The 26,376-nt window shown below is 34.1% G+C and overlaps 3 protein-coding genes across 4 annotated transcripts; all 3 read left to right on the forward strand.

Moving 5' to 3' along the window:
* Nucleotides 1–925: 925 nt before the first annotated feature.
* Nucleotides 926–5,399, forward strand: LOC105950816 (serine/threonine-protein kinase STY46). 2 transcript variants are annotated; one of them, XM_012974183.2, is made up of 16 exons: nt 926–1,569; nt 2,024–2,138; nt 2,228–2,298; nt 2,371–2,469; nt 2,609–2,663; nt 2,770–2,877; nt 2,999–3,049; nt 3,168–3,316; nt 3,423–3,530; nt 3,677–3,750; nt 3,839–4,014; nt 4,102–4,197; nt 4,346–4,426; nt 4,565–4,618; nt 4,750–4,884; nt 4,966–5,399. In XM_012974183.2, the coding sequence occupies exons 1-16, from the start codon at nt 1,376–1,378 to the stop codon at nt 5,065–5,067; spliced, it is 1,668 nt and encodes a 555-aa protein (XP_012829637.2). In that variant the 5' UTR covers nt 926–1,375; the 3' UTR covers nt 5,068–5,399. The 2 variants fall into 2 exon arrangements, with proteins under 2 accessions (XP_012829637.2, XP_088671862.1); XM_088815736.1 differs by having other exon boundaries at nt 1,194–1,569; nt 3,171–3,316.
* A 2,412-nt stretch (nt 5,400–7,811) lies between these two features.
* Nucleotides 7,812–11,241, forward strand: LOC105950811 (mechanosensitive ion channel protein 8). Its single transcript, XM_012974179.2, has 5 exons — nt 7,812–9,593; nt 9,847–9,970; nt 10,068–10,361; nt 10,453–10,655; nt 10,779–11,241. The coding sequence occupies exons 1-5, from the start codon at nt 7,948–7,950 to the stop codon at nt 11,068–11,070; spliced, it is 2,559 nt and encodes an 852-aa protein (XP_012829633.2). The 5' UTR covers nt 7,812–7,947; the 3' UTR covers nt 11,071–11,241.
* Nucleotides 11,242–19,723: 8,482 nt separating this feature from the next.
* On the forward strand, nt 19,724–20,580 carry LOC148771945 (mechanosensitive ion channel protein 6-like). Its single transcript, XM_088815290.1, has 2 exons — nt 19,724–20,377; nt 20,566–20,580. Exons 1-2 carry the CDS (start codon nt 19,724–19,726, stop codon nt 20,578–20,580), a joined length of 669 nt encoding a protein of 222 aa, XP_088671416.1.
* The last annotated feature ends 5,796 nt before the right edge of the window (nt 20,581–26,376 follow it).

The raw sequence follows: 26,376 nt of genomic DNA on the forward strand, positions 1-26,376 counted from the left end.
ATTTATAAGGTCAAACTAGGGATATAGTATCGGACTAATCAGATCAGAATTATCACTTGAAATACAAAATCGATTTTTTGGAAATTAAATCACTAGTTCAAAATTTTTTTGGAAATTAAATCACTAGTTCAAACTTCATTCCAAAAATAAAGTAGGAAAAATCTTTTTTTTTTTTTTGGATCAGAATCAACGAAAATTGATTAAAAAATAATAATAAAACGGACTTTTCAAAATGAAAAATATTATTTCAAAATCGGACTTTTTTTTTAATTGAAATCGATAAAATTTGGAAATTTCATTCAAATTTCCAACGTCAGATTCAAGAAACATAAAACTATTACGTTTCGTTGAGAAAAACAATGCAATTTAGGGATGGAAATTTCGGGCTCCCCCGGCCCGAACCCAAACCCGACTGACAAAGATTTTTGAAAGGGTCATTCCAATGGTAAACCTCATTGTCATTCATAGTGCGACCAATCTCAATTTAACCGATATAAAAAACGACCAATAATTAACTTAAAAGATTAATAACAATTGCCCATTAACAAAAGATTAACGAAAAAATGTCCAACCTAAATTTTGCCGTCCACATATTTAAGCATATAATAAAACCCTCGTCAACAAAGCTAAGTGATTCGAGCAATGAGGTAATTAAGCCCTCAATTATTGGCTTAACCCCCAATTTGCAAATACACTAATCACATCTCCTAATCACAAAAACATATTAAAAATAAAAAATAAAAAAAATATCACAATCAAAGTGGGAAGTGAGACAACCCTCCAAACAATCTTAATTGGATAAATCTCGATTGGTGGGCCCGGGTTTTCTCTACAACACCCCCCCAACATTAATTTAATCGAAAAAGATTCAATCTTTGAAACGGATAGAATGAATAAATAAAGAATCAATCTTTGAAAACAAACTGACAAACCAAAGTGGTGATACAAGCAAAGTTACCACCCTCGTTTGAATCCACGTCAACTCTCATTACTAAATTGCTTGCTCCCCTTTTATTTTAATTAATTATTATATATATTTTTTTTTCCATTTTGTTTTGGCTTTTTTATTTCATGCAAACTGCCACAAAGAATAAATATGCCAAGAAAATATAGATACATTATATATATAGATCATGTATATATATATTGTATATAATATAGATATATACTTACATCACGCCCCACCAACTCTTGTTTTTTTAATTTTTATTTTCTTATTATTTTCTTCCCCTTTCCTTTTCTTCTCCTTTTTATTACACTTGTTGTTGTGTGTAAATGATTGGAATCTGAATCAAAGTGCATATTCCTTGAGATTTATGTTTCCTATTTTTTGGTGGGTTTTTATTAAGGTAGAGGAATAAGTAAAATTTTCTTGATGGGAGATAGTGAGAGCTGCAGCAGCCGGCAATCGGAGTGGTCGCCGGCGCCGGTTCAAAGCCGGAAAAGAAGACAGAAAGTTGAGGTTTTTAATGATGTTTTGGATAAACTCAGGGAATTGGATATTGAAGAAGCTGCTGAACCCGGTTTTGAAGATGAGCTCTGGGCTCACTTTAGCATGCTCCCTCTTCGGTAATTTATTCATTTATTTTTTTTTATAATTTTTTTTTTTTTGCGAAATTATGTTATTTTTAGCTACCCTTTTGATTAATTAGAGATGGGAAAATGGTAAAAGGGTGTTTCTCTTTATCAATTTTATGTATGAGTGCCCGAAAATTCAAGATTTGGGGAGAAAGAATTCAAGAATTTTGGTTTGAATTAACATGAAAGAACATAAGTTAATTGAATTGGTGTAACGATTGATCGAACGACGTCTATACTTACATGTTCTTAGTCGACGAAATATGCGTTTCCCACTGCGGCTTTCGTGTCGATTATGCTTTTTATATAACCGTTCGATGAATTTTGGTGCTTCGATTTTATTAAGGATGATATCGATATGAAGTAGCTCTTAGTTTTGTGTGTGACCAAGATTCGTATGGTTCTTAGTATAACCAAAAAATCGGTGATTTTGCTGATACTGTAGTTATGCGTTGGATGTTAATACCGAACGAGCGGAGGATGTTTTATTGCACAAGAAATTATTGAATATGGCTCGAGATCCTCTCACTACACCTGCAGTTGATGTTCGCCTCGTGCAGGTATATATATTCCTAGGAATATTTGTAAAATCGAGATTTAAACAAATTATCATAAGATGTTGTTTTTAATTTTGAGTTTTCTGATGCAGCATCGGCCCGCCTGCGATGGAAATTCCGTACATTCGAGCTTCAATAAAGGAGACGAATTAGAGACGAATAGGTACATAATCGGGGCGTTATTACACTAAATATTTTTTTTAATGTTTTTTCTTGATTTTTTTTCGATCTACAGCCTTCAACTGCCGCCTGCATTTGGCCTGTCATCGAATTACGAGAATACCCTCGATGGAAATGAATCCGATGGTCAAGATGGTAAATCACAAAATATGCGGTAATATTCTGAAAGGTTTGAACCAGTTGAGCTTTCTCTTTAGTTCCCAAAATAGTTTTGGGGGTTTCAGTGTAATTAAAGTGAAATATTGGGGGTGGATCATCAATTAATCTTTGTTGTTGTTTCTGATTGTTTTTAGGCCATTGCATGAAGTAACAATTTCAACGAAAGACAAACCGAAGCTCCTTAGCGAGGTAATTATTAATAATTTAATATACTACCTCTTCGGTTTTTTTGGAGTTGTAAACAATTGTTGGAGAAAAGGTAATTATTAATTATTATATTTAATTAAATTTTCAGTTGACTTGCCTTATGTCTGAAAATGGGCTGAATATTCAAGAAGCGCATGCCTTTTGCTCTCTCGATGGTTATTCGTTGGATGTGTTTGTCGTTGATAGCTGGGAAAAGGTACATTCTGTTTTTTTTTCTTCTTTTTTTAATGTCGAATTATCGATAAATAATTGTACAGTATCTCGATTTTACATTTGTAGCAAATTGTTGATTTGCATTCGTACTGCAAAATTTTTAGGGGATTGGCCATCTCAGAAATACACTGGTGAAGGAAATTTCGAATATTGAGGTACCGAAATTAAAAAAAAAAACATAAACATGTGTAGAGATCATCACTTCCGTTTTTCCCTTTTTATTTTTTTTATTTTTTTAATATTTTTTATTATGAAAATTATATATTGCCGCAGAAGAAGTCGGTTTCTAAACAGGGTCGGAGTGGTTTTGTGTTGCCACCGAGCCATGTGGAAATTCCGTACGACGGAAGTGATGTATGGGAAATCGATGCCAGTTTGTTGACTTTTGAATACAAGATTGCTTCTGGGTCAAACGGAGACTTGTGAGTTCCGTATATCGTGGTTATGATTGATTTTAGTAACCAGTTTGACGAAGTCATTTAAATATATATATATAATATAATATAATATATATATGAATAAGCGCAGGTACAAAGGTTTATACCGCAGTCAAGATGTGGCGGTCAAGGTTTTTAAGACAGAGGGCCTAAATGGAGAAATGCAGCAAGAGTTTACTCAAGAAGTCTACATATTGCGGTTAGATTCTTACTCGTGTTTTTCTTGATTATATTTCCGTGGTTCGTGTGTGTGTTTGTTTTATTTGATTTTTTCGAGAAAATGTATAATTTCAAAAAAAAAATCATACGTTCGTGTGTGGTTTTTGACGTCTTTCTACAATTCAGAAAAGTACGGCACAAAAATGTGATACAGTTCATCGGTGCATGCACAAGACCTCCTCTTTTATGCATCGTTACTGGTAATATCCTATTCTTTTTGTTCGACGAGCCATATTCTATCACCTATGTAGATTATTAATTTTATGTATTTACTTAATTTTTTTTCAGAATTTATGTCGGGGGGAAGTGTGTACGATTTCCTGCACAAAAAGAAGGGTATTTTCAAGCTACCAGCCATACTAAAGGTTGCAGTGGATGTATCAAAGGGAATGAGCTACTTGCACGAAAATAATATTATTCACCGCGATCTAAAAGCTGCAAACCTTTTGATGGATGAAAACGAAGTAAGAAATTAAAACAATTTAAATAAATACGTGGTATATATACATATTTTTTATCGATCAAGTCATAAGAAATTAATTCCCATGCAGGTGGTTAAAATTGCTGATTTCGGTATCGCTCGTGTGCAACTTCAGTCGGGAATTATGACCGCCGAAACCGGAACTTACCGTTGGATGGCTCCCGAGGTTTTTTTTTCTTTTTCTTCGGTTTTTTTTTCTTTATAGTTGGGGGTTGGGGGGGCCATGGCCCCCACATTGCTTCTAGTATTTTATATAGAAATTTATTATTTTTTCAATACCTAACTTGTGCTTATTCTTTTCTGTCAAATGTAAGGTTATTGAGCACAAGCCGTATAATCATAAAGCCGATGTTTTCAGCTTCGGAGTTGTGCTGTGGGAGCTTCTAACTGGAAAGGTAGTGTATTATGTGGCGAAATTAATTCCATCCCCCATTATTTATTAATCATTTTTTTGAGCAATTATTTACGATTATTGTATGAAAAAATGAGCACCATATTATATTCATATTATCACTTAAAATTGATCTCCACAGATTCCGTACGCATACTTGACCCCGTTGCAAGCAGCAGTAGGAGTTGTTCAGAAGGTACGTGCCCGTTTAAAGACGGGATTTTTAGTTAGTTATTTATTTATTTAGTTCTTATATTTTTCTTAAGCTAATTGATTTTGCCGAACATTTTTTTTTTTAATTTCTAATATTTGAAAATGAAATAAAAGGGACTAAGGCCATCGATACCAAGGCACACTCATCCGTTAGTGGTGGAATTGCTCGAAAAGTGCTGGCAGCAAGAACCATCTTTAAGGCCCGAATTTTCCGAAATTATAGAGATACTACAACACATGGCCAAGAAGGTAAAACCCTAATCCCGTTTTTACCCTTTTTCTTGATATTTAAAAAAAATCGTACTTCAAATTTATTATCTTAAAAATCAGATTTTCGAAGAAGAGAGGGTTGCCAAAAAGAGAAATTTGGGAGAACCGTATCAGATCAAAGAGGAATGGCCGATGAAGATAGAAAACGAAAATGCTGTTTAATGTTTAAAGTCAACTATGCATCGTTGACTACTCTTGCTCGGAAAAAAATCGACAATGGAGGAGGCTGAGAGGGCATTAAGGTCAGTTAAGAAAGATATAGTTCTTGGTCGCAGCCCGAAGCCCGAAAAGGTCACAAGATCAACTTTTCTGAAGTGAACTTCTAACATACTATAATTTATATACTATTACAGTTTCCTTTTGCTTTTTCTTTTTTTTTTTGTTTGATAAGATGTAAGTTATAAGTGAAGTTCTGAACAAGTATGTATATATGTTTTGATTGCATGAATTGGAGTTGAGTTTTTGTATGTTTAAGATCAATTTTGGTCCTCTAACTATGCTTCAATTTCGATTTTGATGCTCTATACTTCAATCTCATCAAATTACGCCCCCAATGTTTTAACTTTTTTTAATCACTTTTGGTCCCTTTAGCTAACACGTTATTTAAATAGATGGAATTTACTATTCAGATTTTAGGATAATATTAGGTTATTTCTATGCTACACCGGTGAATGTTATATTGTGTGGATTTTTATCGTTCATCTACACACTACAAATTAGAACACCGGGGAGTAATTTGATGAGATTGGAGTGTGGAGCATCAAATTGAAATTATAATAATATTAGGTTATTTTTATGCTACACCAGATAAAAGTTAAATTGAGTGGATTTTTATCGTTGATCTACACACACTAATGTGAGTGTGTGTGTGTGTGTGTGTTTATGTGCTTGTGAATGATAAAGTTGAATCCGATGAATTTCACTCGGCGTACTTTCGGTCTCATCCATAGCGGAATTAAAAAAAAATATATTATCATGTATTTCTAGGAATATAAATTCATCAACATAGGGTAGCATGCATAAATTATGTGTTGAAATTAAATCCGACTATTATTCATGCGATTCAAGCAACCAAATAATTGAATCATAATTAAATAAAATGGTTTGATTACTTGCTAGTATATGCGTAAACTCGTCAGGTCTCACTGAAGTCCTCAGCTGAAGCAATTCTCGCCAATTTTCTTTATCGAAATTGGATTTCACCTCGAAGAGATTAATTCATCAAAAACGCAGCTGGGGACCTTATCTATTAAAAAACGCGGAAGTGCGTAAACGCCGGCGGCGAGCGGAGGAATAAAATAAGTGCCACGTGGTAGACTGTAGACCCATGTCGTTTTCCATTATGTACGTTGCGTTTTAACTATAAATTAAATCACATTCTGATGTAACGTGACACGTATACGTATTTGTCCGAATCTAATGAGCGTCACGTGCTTTGAGTTGCCACCTTCTCAACTGCTCCCCACTTTATATTGTTATACTTTCGTGATATTATTATTTTTTATTTTTATTTTATGGTATTTTATTTTTATTTTTTATGATCTTTTATATGTATGGATTATTTTTGGAATGGAAAATATTTAATGAAATCATCCTTTTTTTAATGCTAAACTTTCAATTTGAAGTTTTAATTAAGCTACGTGTAGAGAGAATAACATTTTCTTTAGGGTAAATTATGTATACCACTAAAGTAAAACTAAATAACTTACAAATTCGTATAATGTTAGTAATTACAAATACTCTCTAAAACTAATAGGACATTATAATTATAACCTACTTAATGAATTATCTAAATCATCCATATTTGGAAAATCATAACATATATTCATTGGAATTTAGATTTCATAAAAATTTTCAAGATTTCGTTATTCATAACTCTATATGGATATAATTGTGAGACGAAGAAATAACTCAAGGGATCGATATTTATAATTACCTATAGTATAATTTTTTTTTTACATTTAAGTATGGAAAAGTAGACAATTTTTTATTTCTTGCAAATTTGTCAACATCTTATAATGGTGTAATATAATAAATGATAAACCCAAAATTATTAAAATGAATAAGAGTACTTCCAAAAGTCCTAAACCACATGACTAAAAATTTAACCTAAATCGTTAATCTTTAATTAATGATTAAGGTATGGGTTTTTGGTAATAAATAATTGAGCAAACACTTTCAAAACCTAATAAAAAAGATAATTTATTTCCAAACGAAAACACCTCCCTCTCGACGCGTATCAGCTTTACCTAAAACTTCACACCAGCCGTCGATTCGCCGCCATCTGTACGGCCAAGACATCACCGGAGCAACTCTCTCTCTCAGCCGTTTCATTTTAATTAATTAATTAATTAAATATTGCAGAAAACCCTTCCACGCCACCACCTTTTTTGAGGTTGTCTGTACCAAAAAACCAGCTCACCGCCTTCCTTCATATCATTAATAATATTTAGGGTAAATTACAAACACCCCTGAGGTATGGTCAAATTATAAAAACACCCCTCTTGTTTGGATAATTACAACCACCCCCTCAACTCCTCAAATTTAGTGAAATCTTCGAGATTATATGGAATATTATCACTTTTGTACCCGTTTTATCTCATTCAAACTCTACATTATGAAGCAAGATGATCATAAAATGTGATTTTTAGCTTGTATATATCAGTTTTTGGTGCATCGGAAACTGTATTTTTACACAAAACGAGTACAAACTAGAGCAAATTTCACGGAATCTAGATGATTATGTTGAATTTGGCACCATAAGGGTGGAGATGTAAGAAAAAATCATAGTTGAGGGGGGTAGATGTAATTATCCAAACAAGAGGGGGTTTTTTGTAATTTGACCATACCTCAGGGGGGTATTTGTAATTTACCCTAATATTTATATAAATCTTTTTTTTTTAAATAAATAAAAAAATTTCCTTTTGAACAATCTGGACTACTTCCTTGACTGTGTGTCTGTAACCCCTTTTTTTGCAATTAAAAAAATATTATTTATTTATTTATTTGTAATAAAGATTTCGAGTTCTTCACCACCCTCACATGGAAACACTCCTCCGCAAATCCTTCAAATCTACAAAGCCACAACAAGAAGAAGAACGCCAGATTCTATTAACACAAAACCCCACTTCCGCCGCCGCCGACGACGGCGCCGCCACCATGACGTCATCCAAAGACCCCGTTATCAGAATCGACGGCGACGATTTACCCAACGCAAATGCCGGCGGCACTAGTAACGGCGAAACTAACAGAATGTGGAGGGATTCCAGTTACGATTTCTCAAACGACGCCGTAATGAAAGCCGCCGCCAACTCCAAGGACTTCGATTTCTCCGCCGACTCGCCGCTATCCCAACAGTCGCCGCTATCCAGAATCCCGGAGAGCCCGACCGCCGCCAACAACTACGGCCCGCTCACGCCGAGAGACGTCCGCGTCTCGTTCCACGAGGCACCCGAACCGGCGGCGAACCGGCCCTCCAGCGCCGAACCGGAGGAGGTCCTCCGCTGCAGCTCGAACAACTCCTTCCGGCGAAAATCCAGCCTGATGAGAACGAAAACCAAATCCCGGCTGCTCGACCCACCGGACGAACAATACAATCAGAGATCCCACACCCAAAGAATCGCTAAATCACAGTTAATCGGAAAAGGGGCGAACAGCGAACTCATCGACGACGACGACCCGTTTCTGGAAGACGACCTACCCGAAGACTACAAGAAGATGAAATTCAGCACCATCTCTGTATTACAGCTCGTGAGTTTAATTCTAATTATCGCCGCATTAATTTGCAGCCTAACAATTAACTTCCTGAAAAAGAGAAACGCCCTCGGTTTAGAGATTTGGAGATGGGAATTAATGGTGCTGGTTCTAATCTCGGGTCGGTTAGTATCCGGTTGGGCGATACGGGTCGCGGTTTTCTCCGTCGAACGGAACTTCCTCCTCCGTAAACGGGTTTTATACTTCGTTTACGGGTTGAGAAATTCGGTTCAAAACTGCGTCTGGTTGGCGCTTGTTTTAATAGCTTGGCAATGCATTTTCGACAAGAAAGTCGAGAGGATCACTAGCCATAAGATTCTACCTTACGTGACGAAAGTTTGGGTTTGCCTCTTGATCGGAACCCTAATTTGGCTGCTGAAAACGTTGCTCGTAAAAGTGCTAGCTTCGTCTTTTCACGTGAGCACGTTCTTCGATCGTATCCAAGAAGCATTATTCAATCAGTACGTAATCGAAACGCTATCGGGCCCGCCATTGGTCGAGATCGAGAAGGAGATTGAAGATGAAGAGAGGGTTATGGTTGAAGTTGAGAAGCTTCAAAAAGCGGGGGCCACGATTCCGCCCGATCTTAGGTCGTATATGTTTCCGAAGAGTGGGAGAATTATCGGGGGTACTCCGAGGAAGAGCACCGTTTCCGTGGGGCCCAAGAGTCCCGTTTTTTCGAAGGTGATGTCGAAGAAGGAAGAGGAGAATGGGATCACGATTGACCATTTGCATAGGTTGAATCAAAGGAATATATCGGCTTGGAATATGAAGAGGATGATGAACATTGTTAGGAAAGGGGTAATTTCGACTTTGGACGAGAAATTGCAGGATTCCACGGGCGATGACGAGGCGATGGTGCAGATCACGACCGAGAATCAGGCCAAAGCTGCTGCTAAGAAGATCTTTATTAATGTTGCCAAACCGGGATCTAAGTGAGTTTTTCTTTTTATGCCTTTTTCTTGATTTTATTTACTATTTTTAAGTAATTGACAAATATGGATTTTTATAAGGGGCTCAAAATGAAAATTAGTTGTTATATTTGTGCTTAGATTTGGTTAGTTGATCAAGATTACTACTTTCTATTTCGATGATGTGAATTCGAAACAAGCTAATACAATAGTTTAAGATATTATATATTGAAAATCGGAAATTAGAGTTGAAAATCGGAAATTGTGTGATCATCAGATATATTTTCCAAGAGGATTTGATGCGTTTTATGAGGGAGGACGAGGTTTTAAAGACTATGCGCCTCTTTGAAGATGGAAGCGAGCAAAAACGAATCTGCAAACGAACCCTTAAAAATTGGGTGGTAAGTAAATTTTATTGCTTCATTCTTTTTTCCTTGTCTCACTACTAATCGCCGATTTTTTGCTAATTTTTTAATCTCTTAATTCGATACAACACAGGTGAATGCATTTAGGGAAAGAAGAGCTCTTGCTCTGTCTCTAAACGACACAAAAACGGCAGTCAACAAACTACACCAAATGTTGAATGCGATGGTTGGAGTTCTCGTTATCGTAATTTGGCTACTCATACTCAAAGTGGCAACAACGCACTTCTTCATCTTCTTGAGCTCGCAGCTTCTCTTAGTTGTGTTCATGTTCGGAAACACGTGCAAGACCACATTCGAGGCCATCATCTTTTTGTTTGTGATGCACCCTTTTGATGTTGGTGACCGTGTCGAAATCGATGGGGTGCAAGTAAGTTCCACAATCAAAATTGAATATATAAATATAATATATTTTTTTTCTTTATAATATATAACTCTTTGTGTTTCGATTATGATTTCAGATGGTGGTAGAAGAAATGAATATATTGACCACGGTCTTCCTAAAATTCGACAACCACAAGATTTACTATCCAAACAGTGTCTTATCCACAAAGCCGATCCACAATTACTACCGTAGCCCGGATATGGGAGACTCAATCGATTTCTGCATCCACATTTCAACTCCCGGTGAGAAAATCGCAACAATGAAGGAAAATATCATAAGGTATATCAATTTGTCTTTTTCTTTACTTATCATTATTATGCTATTTAAATAATAATATTTTCCCGAAAAAAGAAAGAAAGAGAGAAAATGACCATTTTGCCCCTCGTTTTAAAAACTTTGCAGGTACGTGGATAATAGGGGTGACCATTGGTACCCGTCGCCGATGATAGTGATGAGAGATGTGGAGGATATGAATCGGTTGAAATTTTCGATTTGGCTATCGCACAAAATGAATCATCAAAACATGGGGGAGAGATGGTCAAGGAGAGGACTACTCGTCGAGCACATGGTCAAGACTTTTAGGGAACTGGATATCGAGTACCGGTTGTTGCCGCTTGATGTGAATGTGCGTAATATGCCCCCGATAAGTTCGAATAGAGTGCCCTCTAATTGGACCGTTTGTGCTCCTCCGTGAGCTTTTACTTGGGGCAGAGGATTCAAGTTTCTAATTGGCATATTAGTTCCATATTTTGTATATATTTGTTTTTTTTTCTTTTTTTTTTTTTTTTTAAGAATTTGAAATGAATTTTGGATTCTATTTTTTTTTAATAGAAATTAATCAAATATTACCTTTCAAGTTCACAAAGATATTAGACACCTCTATTTTCTTGAGTCGAGTAAAATGTTATGTCTCAAGAAAATTTTTATATATAAAAGTAGGGATGTGCATGGATCGGTTCTAACCACCAACCAACCCATTTTCGACCTATAATTTGTGACGGATAATCACCCATCAACCGATTCATTTAAGTTGGGTCGATAATTTCAACCAACTCATATATAGTTGGATCGATAATGGTTTCTAATATGCTATAAAGTTGGTTAGTCGGGTAATATCGGCCAACCAACTTTATTTATTAATTTATTATTTATTAATTTTATTTAAAATATTTAATATTTTTAATTTCAAATTTCTATTTTATATCACATTTATTAAATTGTTTAATATTGACCAAAATCCTAAAAGCAATAAATCTAACCTAATTATCTATTTTGAACTATTTTAATTTTAAGATATATAGTCTAAATATTTGGACAATTATTATTTGTTGAACTATTTATGTTTAATTGCAATATATATGCCCCGTAATGTTTTGAATTTTTTTATTTTGAATATTGTTGAACTAATCATATTTAATTTATAAAATATATAATGTTGTAACAACTAATAAAATTAAAAAAAAATTTAGATGGATGACCCATCAACCAAACCATCAACCGACCTACTAAATTGGTTTTCAACCATCACCCAACCCATGTAAATTGGGTCGATAACAGTTTCTAATATTGATCAAAGTTGGTTGGATGGGTTGAGTTGGTTTTATGACTGGTTTTTAACCAAACCAACCAACGCACACCCCTATATAAAAGTAAGAAATGCTAGGATAATCTAAGAAGTTCTGATGATATATTTGTAATTTAAAAAAAAAAATTAATTATTATTATTATTGTTGTTAATATTATTTTTGCCAAAAATGGACGATATTGGTTTCATTGCTATAATTTAGTAAGTTGAGTTATGTCCGTGTTGTTTTTCGGTTTAGGGGTAAAGTGCAAAAAGGTCCAAGATTTTTTGCAGTTAACCAAGAATAAAAGAAAATAATTTCATCGTTGACTTCTCTCTCACAAATCAGACCACCACTATCACCCGACCCGCTTCACCACCACAACACCACCACCACCGTTGCTCTATCGTCGAAACACCACCACCACCACCTCGGCTCCGCCACTGTAACACCACCACCACCTCCACTTTCACGAGGCAAACCCAGACCAACGACCACCACCACCACCTCACTCCGCCGCCGCAACAGCACCACCACATCTGCTTTCACGAGGCAAAACCAGACCAACGAGAAGGTGAAAAGGTCAAATTGGAAAGAAGGTGTTTTGGAGAAGGTGGACTTTTTCTAGATGAGGGAGAAAGTGTTGTGATTTAACGATTTTATCCTTACTAAAACTCGAAGTGTGAGTGGCACGCGCGCAAGTCAGGCTAAGAATTGGCCACAAATAGCTGATTTTGTGATCGGTGCACCAAATAATGGAGTTTGGGAGGCATCGTGCAATTTTTTTTTGTTTGGGATAATGTGCAAACATATCAAACTTCGGGGGTAAAGTGCACTTAACCTTTATTTATATAACAAAGAATTAACAAAAATACCACAAGAATTCCATGGTCCAATAGATGAGGCGCTTTTCAACACAACTGACGATCATGGGTTCGATTCCGAGTGGTGGAGTCATTCAATGAATTGAGTACTCTAGAACATATTGGAAACTCATATTGGATCCGGTCTTGAACTCTAGAACATATCTAGAACATATTGGAACATCGTCTAGAACTTCTAATACTCGTCGATTAATATTTTGTTTATCAAGTTCATTGGATGTCTAGAACATCGTTTATCAAGTTCATTGGATGTTACTCGTCGATTAATATTTTGTTTATCAAGTTCATTTCTATTGGATGTCTAGAACATCGTTTATCAAGTTCATTGGATGTCTAGAAATCTTGGATTTTCTCTAGATATTTTGTTTATCAAGATCCTTGGATGTCTAGAACATCTTGGATCTTATCAAGTTCATTGGATGTCTAGAACATCGTTTATCAAGTTCATTGGATGTTACTCGTCGATTAATATTTTGTTTATCAAGTTCATTTCTATTGGATGTCTAGAACATCGTTTATCAAGTTCATTGGATGTCTAGAACATCTTGGATTTTCTCTAGATATTTTGTTTATCAAGATCCTTGGATGTCTAGAACATCTTGGATCTTCTCTAATACTCGTCGATTGATATTTTGTCTTCTCTAATACTCGTCGATTAATATTTTGTTTATTAATATTTTGTTTATCAAGTTCATTTCTTGGATCTTCTCTAGATATTTTGTTTATCAAGTTCCTTGGATGTCTAGAACATCTTGGATCTTCTCTAATACTCGTCGATTGATATTTTGTCTTCTCTAATACTCGTCGATTGATATTTTGTCTTCTCTAATACTCGTCGATTAATATTTTGTTTATCAAGTTCATTGGATGTCTAGAACATCTTGGATCTTTTCTGCACTCACAGATCTCATCTTCGAAAATGTGATATTTTGTTTATCAAGTTCATCGATAGTGTTACTCGTCGATTAATATTTTGTTTATCAAGTTCATTGGATGTCTAGAACATCTTGGATCTTCTCTGCACTCACAGATCTCATCTTCGAAAATGTGATATTTTGTTTATCAAGTTCGTCGATAGTGTCGATGGATAATATCAGTTTATCAAGTTCGTCGATAGTGTCGATGGATAAATCTTACGAGAACAACACGCTTCTTTCGTACAATCTGTTGTCCATAGCTAAAGGATCCCGGAAAGATTCTTGATAACAAATTGATCAAACAAAGTATCTCGGATATAGTTCAAGTAGGTGTTAACTTTTCAATACCCAAATAATCGAAGAAACCAAGAGGCACATAAATATCCTAGTCAAATACTTCACAATCTTGCTCTCCGTCTTTATAGTGATTAACTTCTGGTTGGAAAACAATGCCCACACAGTAAGATTTAATGTTGCATTAGTATTTTTATAATCCCTCGAATGAAATAGATCAATTTGGTCTCAAAATAGCAATTCATTTCGATTATGACAATCGTGATTGCAATCAAATAGGGGTGGCAATTTGGATCTGGTTCTATAGATCCGATTAGATCCGGTTCGATCCATATGGATCCAGTTTAGATTAAATCTAGTTGTAACAAATCGGATTAGATCAAGTTGATTTTTTTTTAAACTGGATCCATCTGGATCCACTTTAGATCCATTGAAAGTTCAACTAAAAATGAAGTGGGTCATATGGGATCCAACCAAAACCAAATTAAATACTAAAATAATTTTCTCAAAAAAAATCAAATATTATTTTAATTGAAAATTTAATAGATCAAACATTTTTAGCCCTGATGTGTGTGTGTGAAAAATGTCTTGGGGTGTGTGTAAAAAGTGTGTATGTGCATTTGCGTGTGTGTGTACAAAAGTGTGTGTGTGTGTGTAAAACTTGTGAATGTGTATGTGAGTGTGCGTGTGTGTACAAATGTGTGTGTGTGTAAAAAGTGTGTATGTGTATGTGAGTGTGTCTATGTGTGTAAAAAGTGTGTATGTGTATATGAGTGTGTGTGTGTGTAAAAAAGTGTGTGCGTGTGTGTGAAATGTGTGTGTTTGAAAACTGTGTGAATATTATGTGTAAGAGTGAAAGTTGAGATATTAAACCACATAAATTGAGATATTAAACCTTAAAAGTTGAGATATTCAACCTCATAAGTTGAATTAAAGATGAAATGAATCCATGTGGATTCAATCCGGATTGGTCTAAATTCGATCTACATTAAATCTATTTATAGAGGTTGATTTTGGACCCGAACCTATTTGTATCCGATCCACATGGATCCATATCGGATCCGGTCCAAGTTGCGAAATTGCCACCCCTACAATCAAACTTTCAAAGATCAATTTACCAAATATTAAAAAGAGCCCTATTGTCTATAATCTCCGCAAATTCAATCCCACTAACTTCTTTGCTTTCCATTTATCAGTAAAGACGGTAAGAAGTATAGTTAGAGTCAGAACAATCGAACCGCTGATTTGCAAATTACGGACAAGATTCCTGCCATTCAATAAGCCTTATTCTCAGATTTCTCGAACTTCCACTTCGGGAACCAAAAAAGGTGTGACTTGCATTTTAACATCGGGTTTTTTATCAGAATAACCGTGTTCGCTACATTCACTAGCGAAGGCGGCGGTGAGTCGATCCCAATTCAGCTGCGGCCGCCGTCAGTATTTGTGGGGCCACCGTCGGTATTTCTGAGGACGCTGCCAGTATTTGTGCCGCCGGCTTCAGTTACAATACCGGTGCCGCTGCCTTCAGTTCCGACACCGGCGCCGCCGCCACCGGAGTGTGCGAAGACCTTGATTTTGCCATCACTCATTGTGTTTCTTATGTTTGTACTCACCGCTTCTAGGGTTGTGCTTCTTCCTCGAGGATTTTTTGAAAAAAAAGGGTTTAAGGTTTGTTTGTACTAATTGCTTTCGGTTGAAAGTTTATTGACTTATGCAGGCGGTGTTCAGTTAATTCAAACGTTCGACCTTTTCAAATTAGTTACTTAGTTAGTTTCATTTTTTATTTTTTTTTGGTTCTAATTATAGTTTGAATTGTAAATACGGGAGAAATATATATAATTTAATATAATATGAGGGGTGAAAATTGGAAGAATTTCCTAATCCCACCGATTCCGATATGAAAAAATTCAAATTTAGGTTGGTTCTTGAACTGCTATTTTAACCGACCTGGGAAATTGATAATTTCAACCGATTGTTTAAACGTGGTTCATGAAATGCTATTTTAACAGTTTTAGGTTGGTTTATGTTTCATTTGTTTTAAAAAAACTGATAATGAAACGGTAGCTTGAACGCGGCTTGACATATCGTCCCGCTTGTTTGACATTTCATTTTTATATGAACATTCAACCGATTGTTTAAACATGGTTCAACTGACGGTTAAAACCACCGATTTGTGATTCAAAGGTATTGTGAACCATGATTGATCTTCTTATAATATATGTTTTAATTAAAATAAATAAATATTACAAACTAATATTCTTTTAATCCGATTATCAAAACATTTTTTCTTGGAATAATTAATATTTTTAATTAAAATAATATATTTATAATCCACTTTTATAATATATAGTTAAAAATTGGTTCTTGAATGAGTAAAATAGTTGATTCTTGAATGAGAATCCAATTTAATTTCTTTTTCCCGTGTCTGTGAAAACAGAAACAAGAGGCATATCTAGATACATATGAGATAATACTTAAACAAAGGACACAGAAGATTATTGTGTATTTCAACTAGCATTTGTTCCAAGAATGAGATCAAGCAAGATGAGAATATAATCCATATCTAGATACATATGAGATAATACTTAAACAAAGGACACAGAAGATTATTGTGTATTTCAACTAGCATTTGCTCCAAGAATGAGATCAAGCAAGACGAGAATATAATCAACCATAACAAGGCAAATCTTGCAAAAGTTCCAATGCATACGAGAAGAGGCTTGGTGAGAGTAAGTACTAAGTGGCCGGAATGAGTTCACGTTGGCGGATCTTTGTCATATCCCTAACACACACTACTTGGTGAATGTGTGTGAGAGACACGAGCTTCTTGCATAGAGAGAAAATGTCGAGAAGTGGTGGGGCGAGATCTCGAGCCGAGAGTCGTGGAGGAAGGTTGTTGATATGTGCCGAAATCACCACCAAGAGGTTGAGACTTTTTTTATTTTTAGTTTTAAATGTTGTGTCGATTTGGTTTGTTGATAAAAGTTGTGGATGTTGTGTTTTTATAGTTGATATGCTATGAAGATGTTTATGTGTTGACATTATAGTTGAGGATTAATTGAATGTTTTTCTATTTAGATTGTTCATTTAAATTTAAATTCTTAAAATTGTTTTTATTGAGTTGGATATGTTTGACCAATCAATCTATTTGACTTTACTGAAATGAGTCGTATCGAATGAATGATTGTTAATGTTATTCTTTTTGAGTTTTAATAAAGTTTTAACAGTGCATTTGAGCATGATTTGATTCGATTGTAGAACTCTAAAGCTAAAACCAATTAATTCCATTTCACTCAATTCTCACGATTTTGATAAATGGATCATATAAAAATATACTTTATTAAATTATTGTTTGAAACTAAAATTAGAAGTAAAAAAGAAAAAAAAAAAAAACCTTCAAGCCAAATCATCACTCTTTATCTAACATTAAATGTTTTTAGCATTTTGCACTCTTAAATTATAAAATTGACCGATTACACCATTCAAACTTAAATTTCTTAGCACTTTGCATCCCAAATCACTTAGAAAACCTAGTCAAAAGAGATTTGGGGTGCAAAGTGCCAAGAAACGTGTGTTTGAAGGGTGAATTTGTCAATTTCATAATTTAAGAGTGCAAAATGCTAAAAGTATGTGATTCAAAGGAGCAAAATACAAAAAATCATTTATTTAACTATGACTGATCTCCCCAACTAAACGAGAACTTAAAGTAAAGAGATTAAATTAAAAACGGACGTGCTGTTAATAAACAAAAATCGGACTCCATTATTTAAGTGACCCGTGTACATATTTAAAAAGAGTGTTTGTTTTCATTAATTGTGAATTGGACTATTAATTGCAATCCCGTAATTGACATACACGTATACGCATTGAATTTTTTTTTTCAATTAGCTGCTACTTAGATAATCATCTCAATTATAGTAGCCATTATAAAATACTACTATATGATAAACTAATAGTAATATATTTTGTTATTATTTTTTATTTTAATTTTTATATTTAGGCAAATATAAATTAAAATATTATACAGTAAATTAAAATAACAAGCTTGGAAGTGTTATAATTAGGGGTAGGAATCAAAACGAATCGGATCGAAAATAACATTTTTGTAAAAGATATTAACTTTCTTGGAAGGGAAAAATTTGTTATAATTCCATTTTAAAAATATTTAAAACCATCGAAAACCTGGAAACTAATAAATTGAAATAAAAAAAAACGTGTTCGAAAATCGGTTATTGTAATTTTCTGAAAGAATAAGAATGTTTAAATTATTTTTGGAAATTAAAATTGACTTTTTTTTTGCCCAAAATATTTTTATTCCAATAAATAAGAATGAAAGTACATGGGGCCTCAAAATTAAAATTGACTTTAAAAGACAAACAAGAACACATTATAATTTTATAATAAAAATATATTTAGTTGCGAAAATAAAAAATCCACCGAGAGCATAAGACTTCACAATTTTTGTTTCACGTGTACACGTGTCCCTCAGTTAGTGGCGTCCAATTTTCTTCATTTAACGGAGCGTCCGCTCTCAATTCACTCCCTAACATAAAACATATTCAAAATCTATTTCACTCAATTCCAATTATATGTAATCACTATAACAGGAAATACGTGGTTTTAGATTAGGCAAAAAGTTGATCAACAAAGGTGTCATGTGAATCGAATCAAAGAAAATATTTTGTAAGAATCACAAACCTTCACAAAGAATATAGGGATTAAATTAATATATTAAATTATAAATATAATGTTTAGCATGATAACATGGAAAGCAATGTTGTCAGAACGGACATAAAACCGATGAGGCATTCGGGTCATGGTTGGACCGATTCAACCGAGGGTCAACCCGTGTTTTTTACTTTTTTATTTATTTTAATTTATTTAATTTTATATACATAGAAATACTTCTCAACAAACATTTACATCATTAAATAACATATGAAAGACTCTAATCTAATCCAAAAATTATGTGAAAGACTCTAATTTACTAGAAAGACTCTAACATATGAAGGAATTGAACTTAAATCAAGTACGAATTACCAATCAAATAAAATAAAATAGAGCTTAAAAGTTGTATGATTCACCTAAAAGAAAGAACTAAATCGCTTGTATGGTGCATTTTGGCGTCCGGCGAATTGGGGCAAAATGGTGGAACCTTATAGTGTATGGGATAAAATGGGAGTGCTAAAGATAATAATATTGTATGTTTTGTTTTCCCGTATGTCCGTTTGCAATTTTTTATTTTCTAATTAAGTTGTTTTTTTTTTTACCTAAATAGTGAACGACGTCGTTTCACTAAAGAAATTAAAAAAAAAATAAAAACGTTGCATTTTGGAGAAAACCGGGTTCAATGATCGGGTCGTCGGTTCCTGGGTTTTACCCAGTTCGACTGGGTTCTTGCCATTTGGACCGGGTTTTTTATTTCTCCCGATTTGAGGATCAGACCGGACCGTATTTACGACGGGTCGCGGTCGAACCGGTTGGACCGGCCGGTCCGGTCCGGTTTTGACAACATTGATGGAAAGGTTATCATAAATAATATATATGTACTTTAATAGATATGGCATATACTGCATATACAATATTTTGGTTTATAAATGTGTATTGTATTTAAAATTCTTTGGGTTTGTAGTTTAACCGTAGTTAATCATGTGGTGGAAAAGAAATATTTTTCGGAGTGGGGAGTGATGGGTTCAGTTTTGATTTTCGGGAGGTTGGTTTCCGGATGGGCGATTAGGGTTATGGTTTATTCGATTTTCGGTGGGAGTGGGAATAGTTTATTTATGAGAAAACGTGTTTTATACTTCGTCTACCGCCTGAGGAATGCACTGCAGAATTGTGTTTGGTTGGGTATGGTGTTGGTGGTTTGGGAGTACTACTACTGCACTAGTACTAATTGCTTCTTCTACAACAAAACCACAAGGAAGATTTTCATGTGCCTATTGGCGGGAAAATTGATTTGGGTGATGAAAGATGTAATTGTTAAGGCTTTCGCGTCTTCGTTCTACGCGAGTGAATTTCTCGATCGTGTTCTGGGTTCATTGTTGGATCAGTATGTGATCGAGACACTCTCTGGGCCCGCCACGGAGGATAATTCGAGCCCGGGAGATCAGAAAAACAACGACGACGTTGGTCATTATATAACTAGGTTGATTAATAATCATACGTACGTATCATCGTGGACTATGAAGAGGTTGATGCGCATCGTGAGGAATGGACTGCACTCGGCTCTAGACGAAGAAGGTTTGACCGGTCAAATGGTGCGAATCACTAGTGTAAACCAGGCCAAAAATATTGCTGTGGAGATCTTTAAAAATGTTTCCAAGCCAAGATCTCGATCGGTAAGTAATTCCTTAATTTGGCTTCTATGTATTGTAATTTGTTTCTATTTATTTATTTACTTATGCTTGGAAAATCCAGACGAATTCTTGAATAGTGTAATTATCGACTTTAAAGACCAAGGCGTATGTTCATTTATAAGATTTCGTCGTTTTTATTTTTATTTTTATTTATGTTATTTGTATATTAGATAATGTTCATCTAACAATGCAACTTCATTATTTTATTTTCTCATTCATATGATGGCACACTTTTTGTAATCAGTTATATATACCATGAGCATTTAGCTCGTTTTTTCGACGAAGATGAAGCTTTAATGACTATGCGTCTCTTTGAGTATGGAAATGTAAATAGAACCGAGCCAAAGAGCATATACTTGTCGAATTAGCTAGTCGTTAACATTTGAGCTTAAAATACATAAATAATTACCGGCCCATCGTGTTCCTTTTTCTCTACCAACGTCTCAAGTTTTAAATTCATGAATCGTTGTGTGGTTACTGGTTATGTTATCGACCATCTTCTTCTTCTTGAAAATTAATAAATGGTTGTACATTTTATTTCTTTTTTTTGAATATATATATTTGGGTGCAGGTGAACGCATTAAGCGAACGAAGAACGTAACTCTTGTTTTGTCCCTTAACGACACAAAAACCGCTATTAACAAATCTATGCCTTTGAATGTCTTCTTTGCGAATATAACTCTTTACAAAAACAAAAGCATGCAAATCATTACATTATAATAATTAGGCAAGTATCATATAAAAGTAGTACAACACAAGAGAAGAAAGCAAGTGTGGCAAAAAAAAAATTTACTCGTTGTCTACAATATACAAATTTGGGGTATCTTTTTTTCAACATATTGGGCATGCTTTACATATTTTATTTTCTCCACAATCTTGTTGTCTCCATGTAAGCAGCATGTTACGGATCACCGGTTGTGTCTTAATTCTTTGTCAGTTTCTCTTGAATTGAGAAGGTTAAATCTAACAAATAAAGTACAAGACTAGCCCGATAGAGTCATATCCAATTTGGCCGAAGTGTAAATAGATTTGTTAGATGGCCGAAGTGTAAATAGATTTGTTAGAGATTTTTATAGGATTCTAGAATACTTTCTAGAACCTTCTACTAGTAGATAATTTGTAGGAATTTTTTGGAGTGTCTTAGTAAACAACTACTAACCCTTAATTCAAAATGATCTCTACCATCCATTGAGGATATGGCTTAGTATAAATATATGATTAGGGACGTCGGTGACAAGCAACCCTTTCTCTATAATCATCCTCAACCTCTTCATCTCAGAAAAAAAAAAAAGATATTTTTGTCATCTCTAAATAATTGATATCGAGACCTACTAAATAATTGATATCGAGACCTACTTCTCCATCGAGATTGTATTCCCAATTGGTGTTTATTCTGATATAGTTTGAATTACATACTAGTCGAACAAGGAATTATGATTTTTTGTCCGCAATCTCTTCATTTCCGAAAAGGATATTTTTTTCATGTCAGAATAATTAATGTCATCAAAAGACACCTTGGCCTCCGTCGAGATCGAACTCGATATTTTTTCCAATATAGTTTGGATCACGAACTCGTCGAACAAACACTCGTGAATCTTAGTCAAATAGGAATTGACGTGGTACTTTGACACCAACAATTTCACGAGGTATGTCATTATAAGACACATAAAAGACCCAACAAAGAAGCACCAACCGATTCGTGTTACGTATTTGGGTGCCTCATCACGCACGAAATTTTCGACGGAGATATGACATTGAGTCGAAAGCAATAGCCATGTAATCAAAGTTGCTCCTAACCAAATCACGTAAGCTACGGCATCTTTGATTCCAAAAAGGAAATCAATCAACTTATAAGTTTTGAGAAAGCACTTTTGTATAAGTACTACTACTGGAAATCAATCAGCTTATAATTTTGAGAAAGCACTTTTGTATAAGTACTACTGCTTCGTACATCGCCCAATTCACAATTACTTTCCTGCATATAACAACAACCCCATCACCTCTAACTTCCAAAGTTTCAACCCAAATACTTTGGCATTCATGCCATCATCGTTATTGAAGGTGATGATAAAAGACGAAATAAAGAGTACCAAGAACGCCACGTGTATAATCTTGAGACCGGTCCAAGAAGATACTGCTATTATTTTTTCTTCATGGATTTCTTCATCTGCAACTGCAAGTAACCAGGAATTAGTCTTCTCGAAAGTTGGTCTTCTGGTAATGTTTGACGGACCAAAATTACTAGTTTCTGGGATATTCACGATCGTATCTCTTTCGCCTCCGGTGCTTGTATTTTTACTGCCGCCGCCGCCCTTCGGGGCTGTTTCTATTTCTCATCATCGTGATTAACCAAGAAAAGAGGTGGCTAATTAAGAGCAGATTAACCAAAAAAATATGACGCAGGTAATTTAATATAATATGAGGGGTGAAAATTGGAAGAATTTCCTAATCCCACCGATTCCGATATGAAAACAATCGAATTTAGGTTGGTTCATGAACTGCTATTTTAACCGACCTGGGAAATTGATAATTTCAACCGATTGTTTAAACGTGGTTCATGAAATGCTATTTTGACGATTTTAGGTTGGTTTACTTTTCATTTATTTTAAAAACTGATAATGAAACGGTAGCTTGAACCCGGCTTGATATGTACTCCCACTTGTTTGACATTTTATTTTTATATAAACTTTCAACGGATTGTTTAAACGTGGTTCAACTGACGGTTCAAACCACCGACTTGTGATTCAAAGTTATTGTGAACCATGATTGATCTTCTTATAATAAATTGTTTTAATTAAAATAAATAAATATTACAAACAAATATTCTCTTAATCCGATTATCAAAACATTTTTTCCTGGAATAATTAATATTTTTAATTAAAATAATATATTTATAATCCACTTTTACAATATATAGTTAAAAATTGGTTCTTGAATGGGAAAATAGTTGATTCTTGAATGAGAATCCAATTTAATTTCTTTTTCCCGTATCTGTAAAAACAGAAACAAGAAGCATATTTAGATACATAAGAGATAATACTCAAACAAAGGACACAAAAGATTATTATGTATTTCAACTAGCATTTGCTCCAAGAATGAAGATCAAGCAAGACGAGAATATAATCAACCATAACAAGGAAAAGCTCGCAAAAGTTCCGATGTATATGAGAAGAGGCTTGGTGAGAGTAAGTACTAATTGGCCGGAATGAGTTCACGTTGGCGGATCTTTGTCATATCCCTAACACACTACTTGGTGAATGTGTGTGAGAGACACGAGCTTTATGCATCGAGAGAAAATGTCGAGAGGTGGTGGGGCGAGATCTCGAGCCGAGAGTCGTGGAGGAAGGTTGTTGATATGTGCCGAAATCACCACCAAGAGGTTGAGACTTTTTTTATTTTTAGTTTTTATATGTTGTGTTGATTTGGTTTGTTGATAAAAGTTGTGGATGTTATGTTTTTATAGTTGATATGCTATGAAGATGTTTATGTGTTGACATTATAGTTGAGGATTAATTGTAATGTTTTTCTTTTTAGATTGTTCATTTAAAATTAAATTCTTAAATTTTTTGTTTATTGAGTTGGATATGTTTGACCAATCAATATATTTGACTTTACCGAATTGAGTCGTATCGAATGAATGATTGTTAATGTTTTTTTTTTCTTGAGTTTTTATGAAGTTTTAACAATGTATTTGAGCATGATTTGATTTGATTGTAAAACTCTAAAGTTAAAACCAATTAAGTCCATTTCACTCAATTCTCACGATTTTGATAAATGGATCATATTAAAATATATTTTATTAAATTATTGTTTGAAACTAAAATTAGAAAAAAAAAAAAAAAAAACCTTCAAGCCAAATTACTCTTGGTCTAAAATTACATGTTTTTAGCACTTTGCACCCTTAAATTACAAAATTGACAGATTACACCCTTCAAACTTAAATTTCTTAGCACTTCGCATCTCAAATTACTTAGGAAACCTAGCCAAAAGAGATTTGAGGTGCAAAGTGCCAAGAAATGTATGTTTGAAGAGTGAATTTGTCAATTTCACAATTTAAGAGTGCAAAGTGCTAAAAGTATGTTATTCGAATGAGCAAAATGCAAAAAAATCATTTATTTAACTATGACTAATCTCTCCAACCAAACGAAAACTTAAAATAAAGAGATTAAATAAAAAACGGACGTGCTGTTAATAAACAAAAATCGGACTCCATTATTTAAGTGACACGTGTCGTATTTAAGAAGAGTGTTTGCTTTCATTAATTGTAAATTGGACTATTAATTGCAATCCCGTAATTGACATCGACGTATACACATTGATTTTATTTTTTTATTTCTTTCAATTAAATGCTACTTAGATAATCATCTCAATTAAAATACTACTATATGCACTAAAAAAAATCTTTTGAGTGACAACACCTATTTTTCTTATAGTTAGTAAAAAAATGTTGTCACAATGCTTGTCACTAACGGGATGTCGCTAATGCCCTATAGTGACAATAAATAAAAATTAAGTGACAATGAAAAGAATTATTAGTGACAATAAAAAAGATGTTGTCACTTAATGTGTACATTAAGTGACAATTTTAGCATTTGTCACAATTGGAGTGTCGCTAATGCAACTTTTTCTTGTAGTGATGATAAACTAATAGGAATATATTTTGTTATTATTTTTATTCTAATTTTTATATTTAAGCAAATATAAAATAAAATATTATACAGTAAATAAAAATAACAAGCTTGGAAGTGTTATAATTAGGGGTAGGAATCAAAACGAATCGGATCGAAAATAACATTTTTGTAAAAGATATTAACTTTCTTGGAAGGGAAATTTGTTATAAAATTGACACTTTAAAGGACAAAAAGAAAACATTATAATAAAAAATATATTTAGTTGCAAAAATAAAAAATCCACCGAGAGCACAAGACTTCACAATTTTTGTTTCACATGTACACGTGTCCCTCAGTTAGTGGCGTTCAATTTTCTTCATTTAATGGAGCGTCCGCTCCCAATTCACTCCCTAAAATAAAACATATTCAATCTATTTCACTGAATTCCAATTATATGTAGTCACTATAACAGGAAATACGTGGTTTTAGATTAGGCAAAAAGTTGATCAACAAAGGTGACCTTTGAATCGAATGAAAGAAAATATTTTGTAAGAATCACAAACCTTTAGGAAGAATATAGGAATTAAATTAATATATTAAATTATAAATAAAAAATGTTTAGCATGATAACATGGAAAGGTTATCATAAATAATATATACGTACTTTAATAGATATATATGGCATATACTGCATATACAATATTTTGGTTTATAAATGTGTATTGTATTTAAAATTCTTTCTATATTTTTAAGGTTATAAATAAACGAGCCTATTTTTTGTTCAAAGGAAAATATTAATAAACCGTAATAAAGAATACAGATACCAAGAAAAATAAAGAATACAACCATTTCATTTATTTGCAAAATCACGTCACCTACCACCACCGCCCCTCCACACCGCCGCAACTGACTCCTCCATGCCAACCGCCGCCGACGCCTCCTCAACACCATCGATCGCCGCCGCCTACTTAACACCGACGGCTGCCGCCGCCTCCTCAACACCGTCGGCCGCCGCCGCCGCAGTCAAAATCTGTATGTATGTACATCAGAAAATATTCCTCAAACCACAAATTTGAAGCATGAATTCCTTGATTTCCTTTTTCATTTGCATTTTCATTTTTTTTTTAAATTTCGAAATGCATGAACCAAACAATGCCTTAACAATGTAGTATTTTATTTGGAGTACTGTGTGGTCACCGGATTTAAAAAAAAAAAAAAAAAAAAAAAAAAAAAATTCTAACAAGTATGAGTCTGACGTGGAAATGCATCCAGAGTTTGTTTGAAGAAAACCGGCCTTCGAAAGCTAAGCCACTCGATCCGTGGAAGGGGAAGTATAGACCTAATTATTGTTGGGTTATTTTAATAAAAACA

The sequence above is a fragment of the Erythranthe guttata genome, chromosome 3, assembly GCF_056151865.1.
Source record: "Erythranthe guttata isolate IM_541 chromosome 3, IM_541, whole genome shotgun sequence".
In the NCBI taxonomy this organism is placed as follows: domain Eukaryota; kingdom Viridiplantae; phylum Streptophyta; class Magnoliopsida; order Lamiales; family Phrymaceae; genus Erythranthe; species Erythranthe guttata.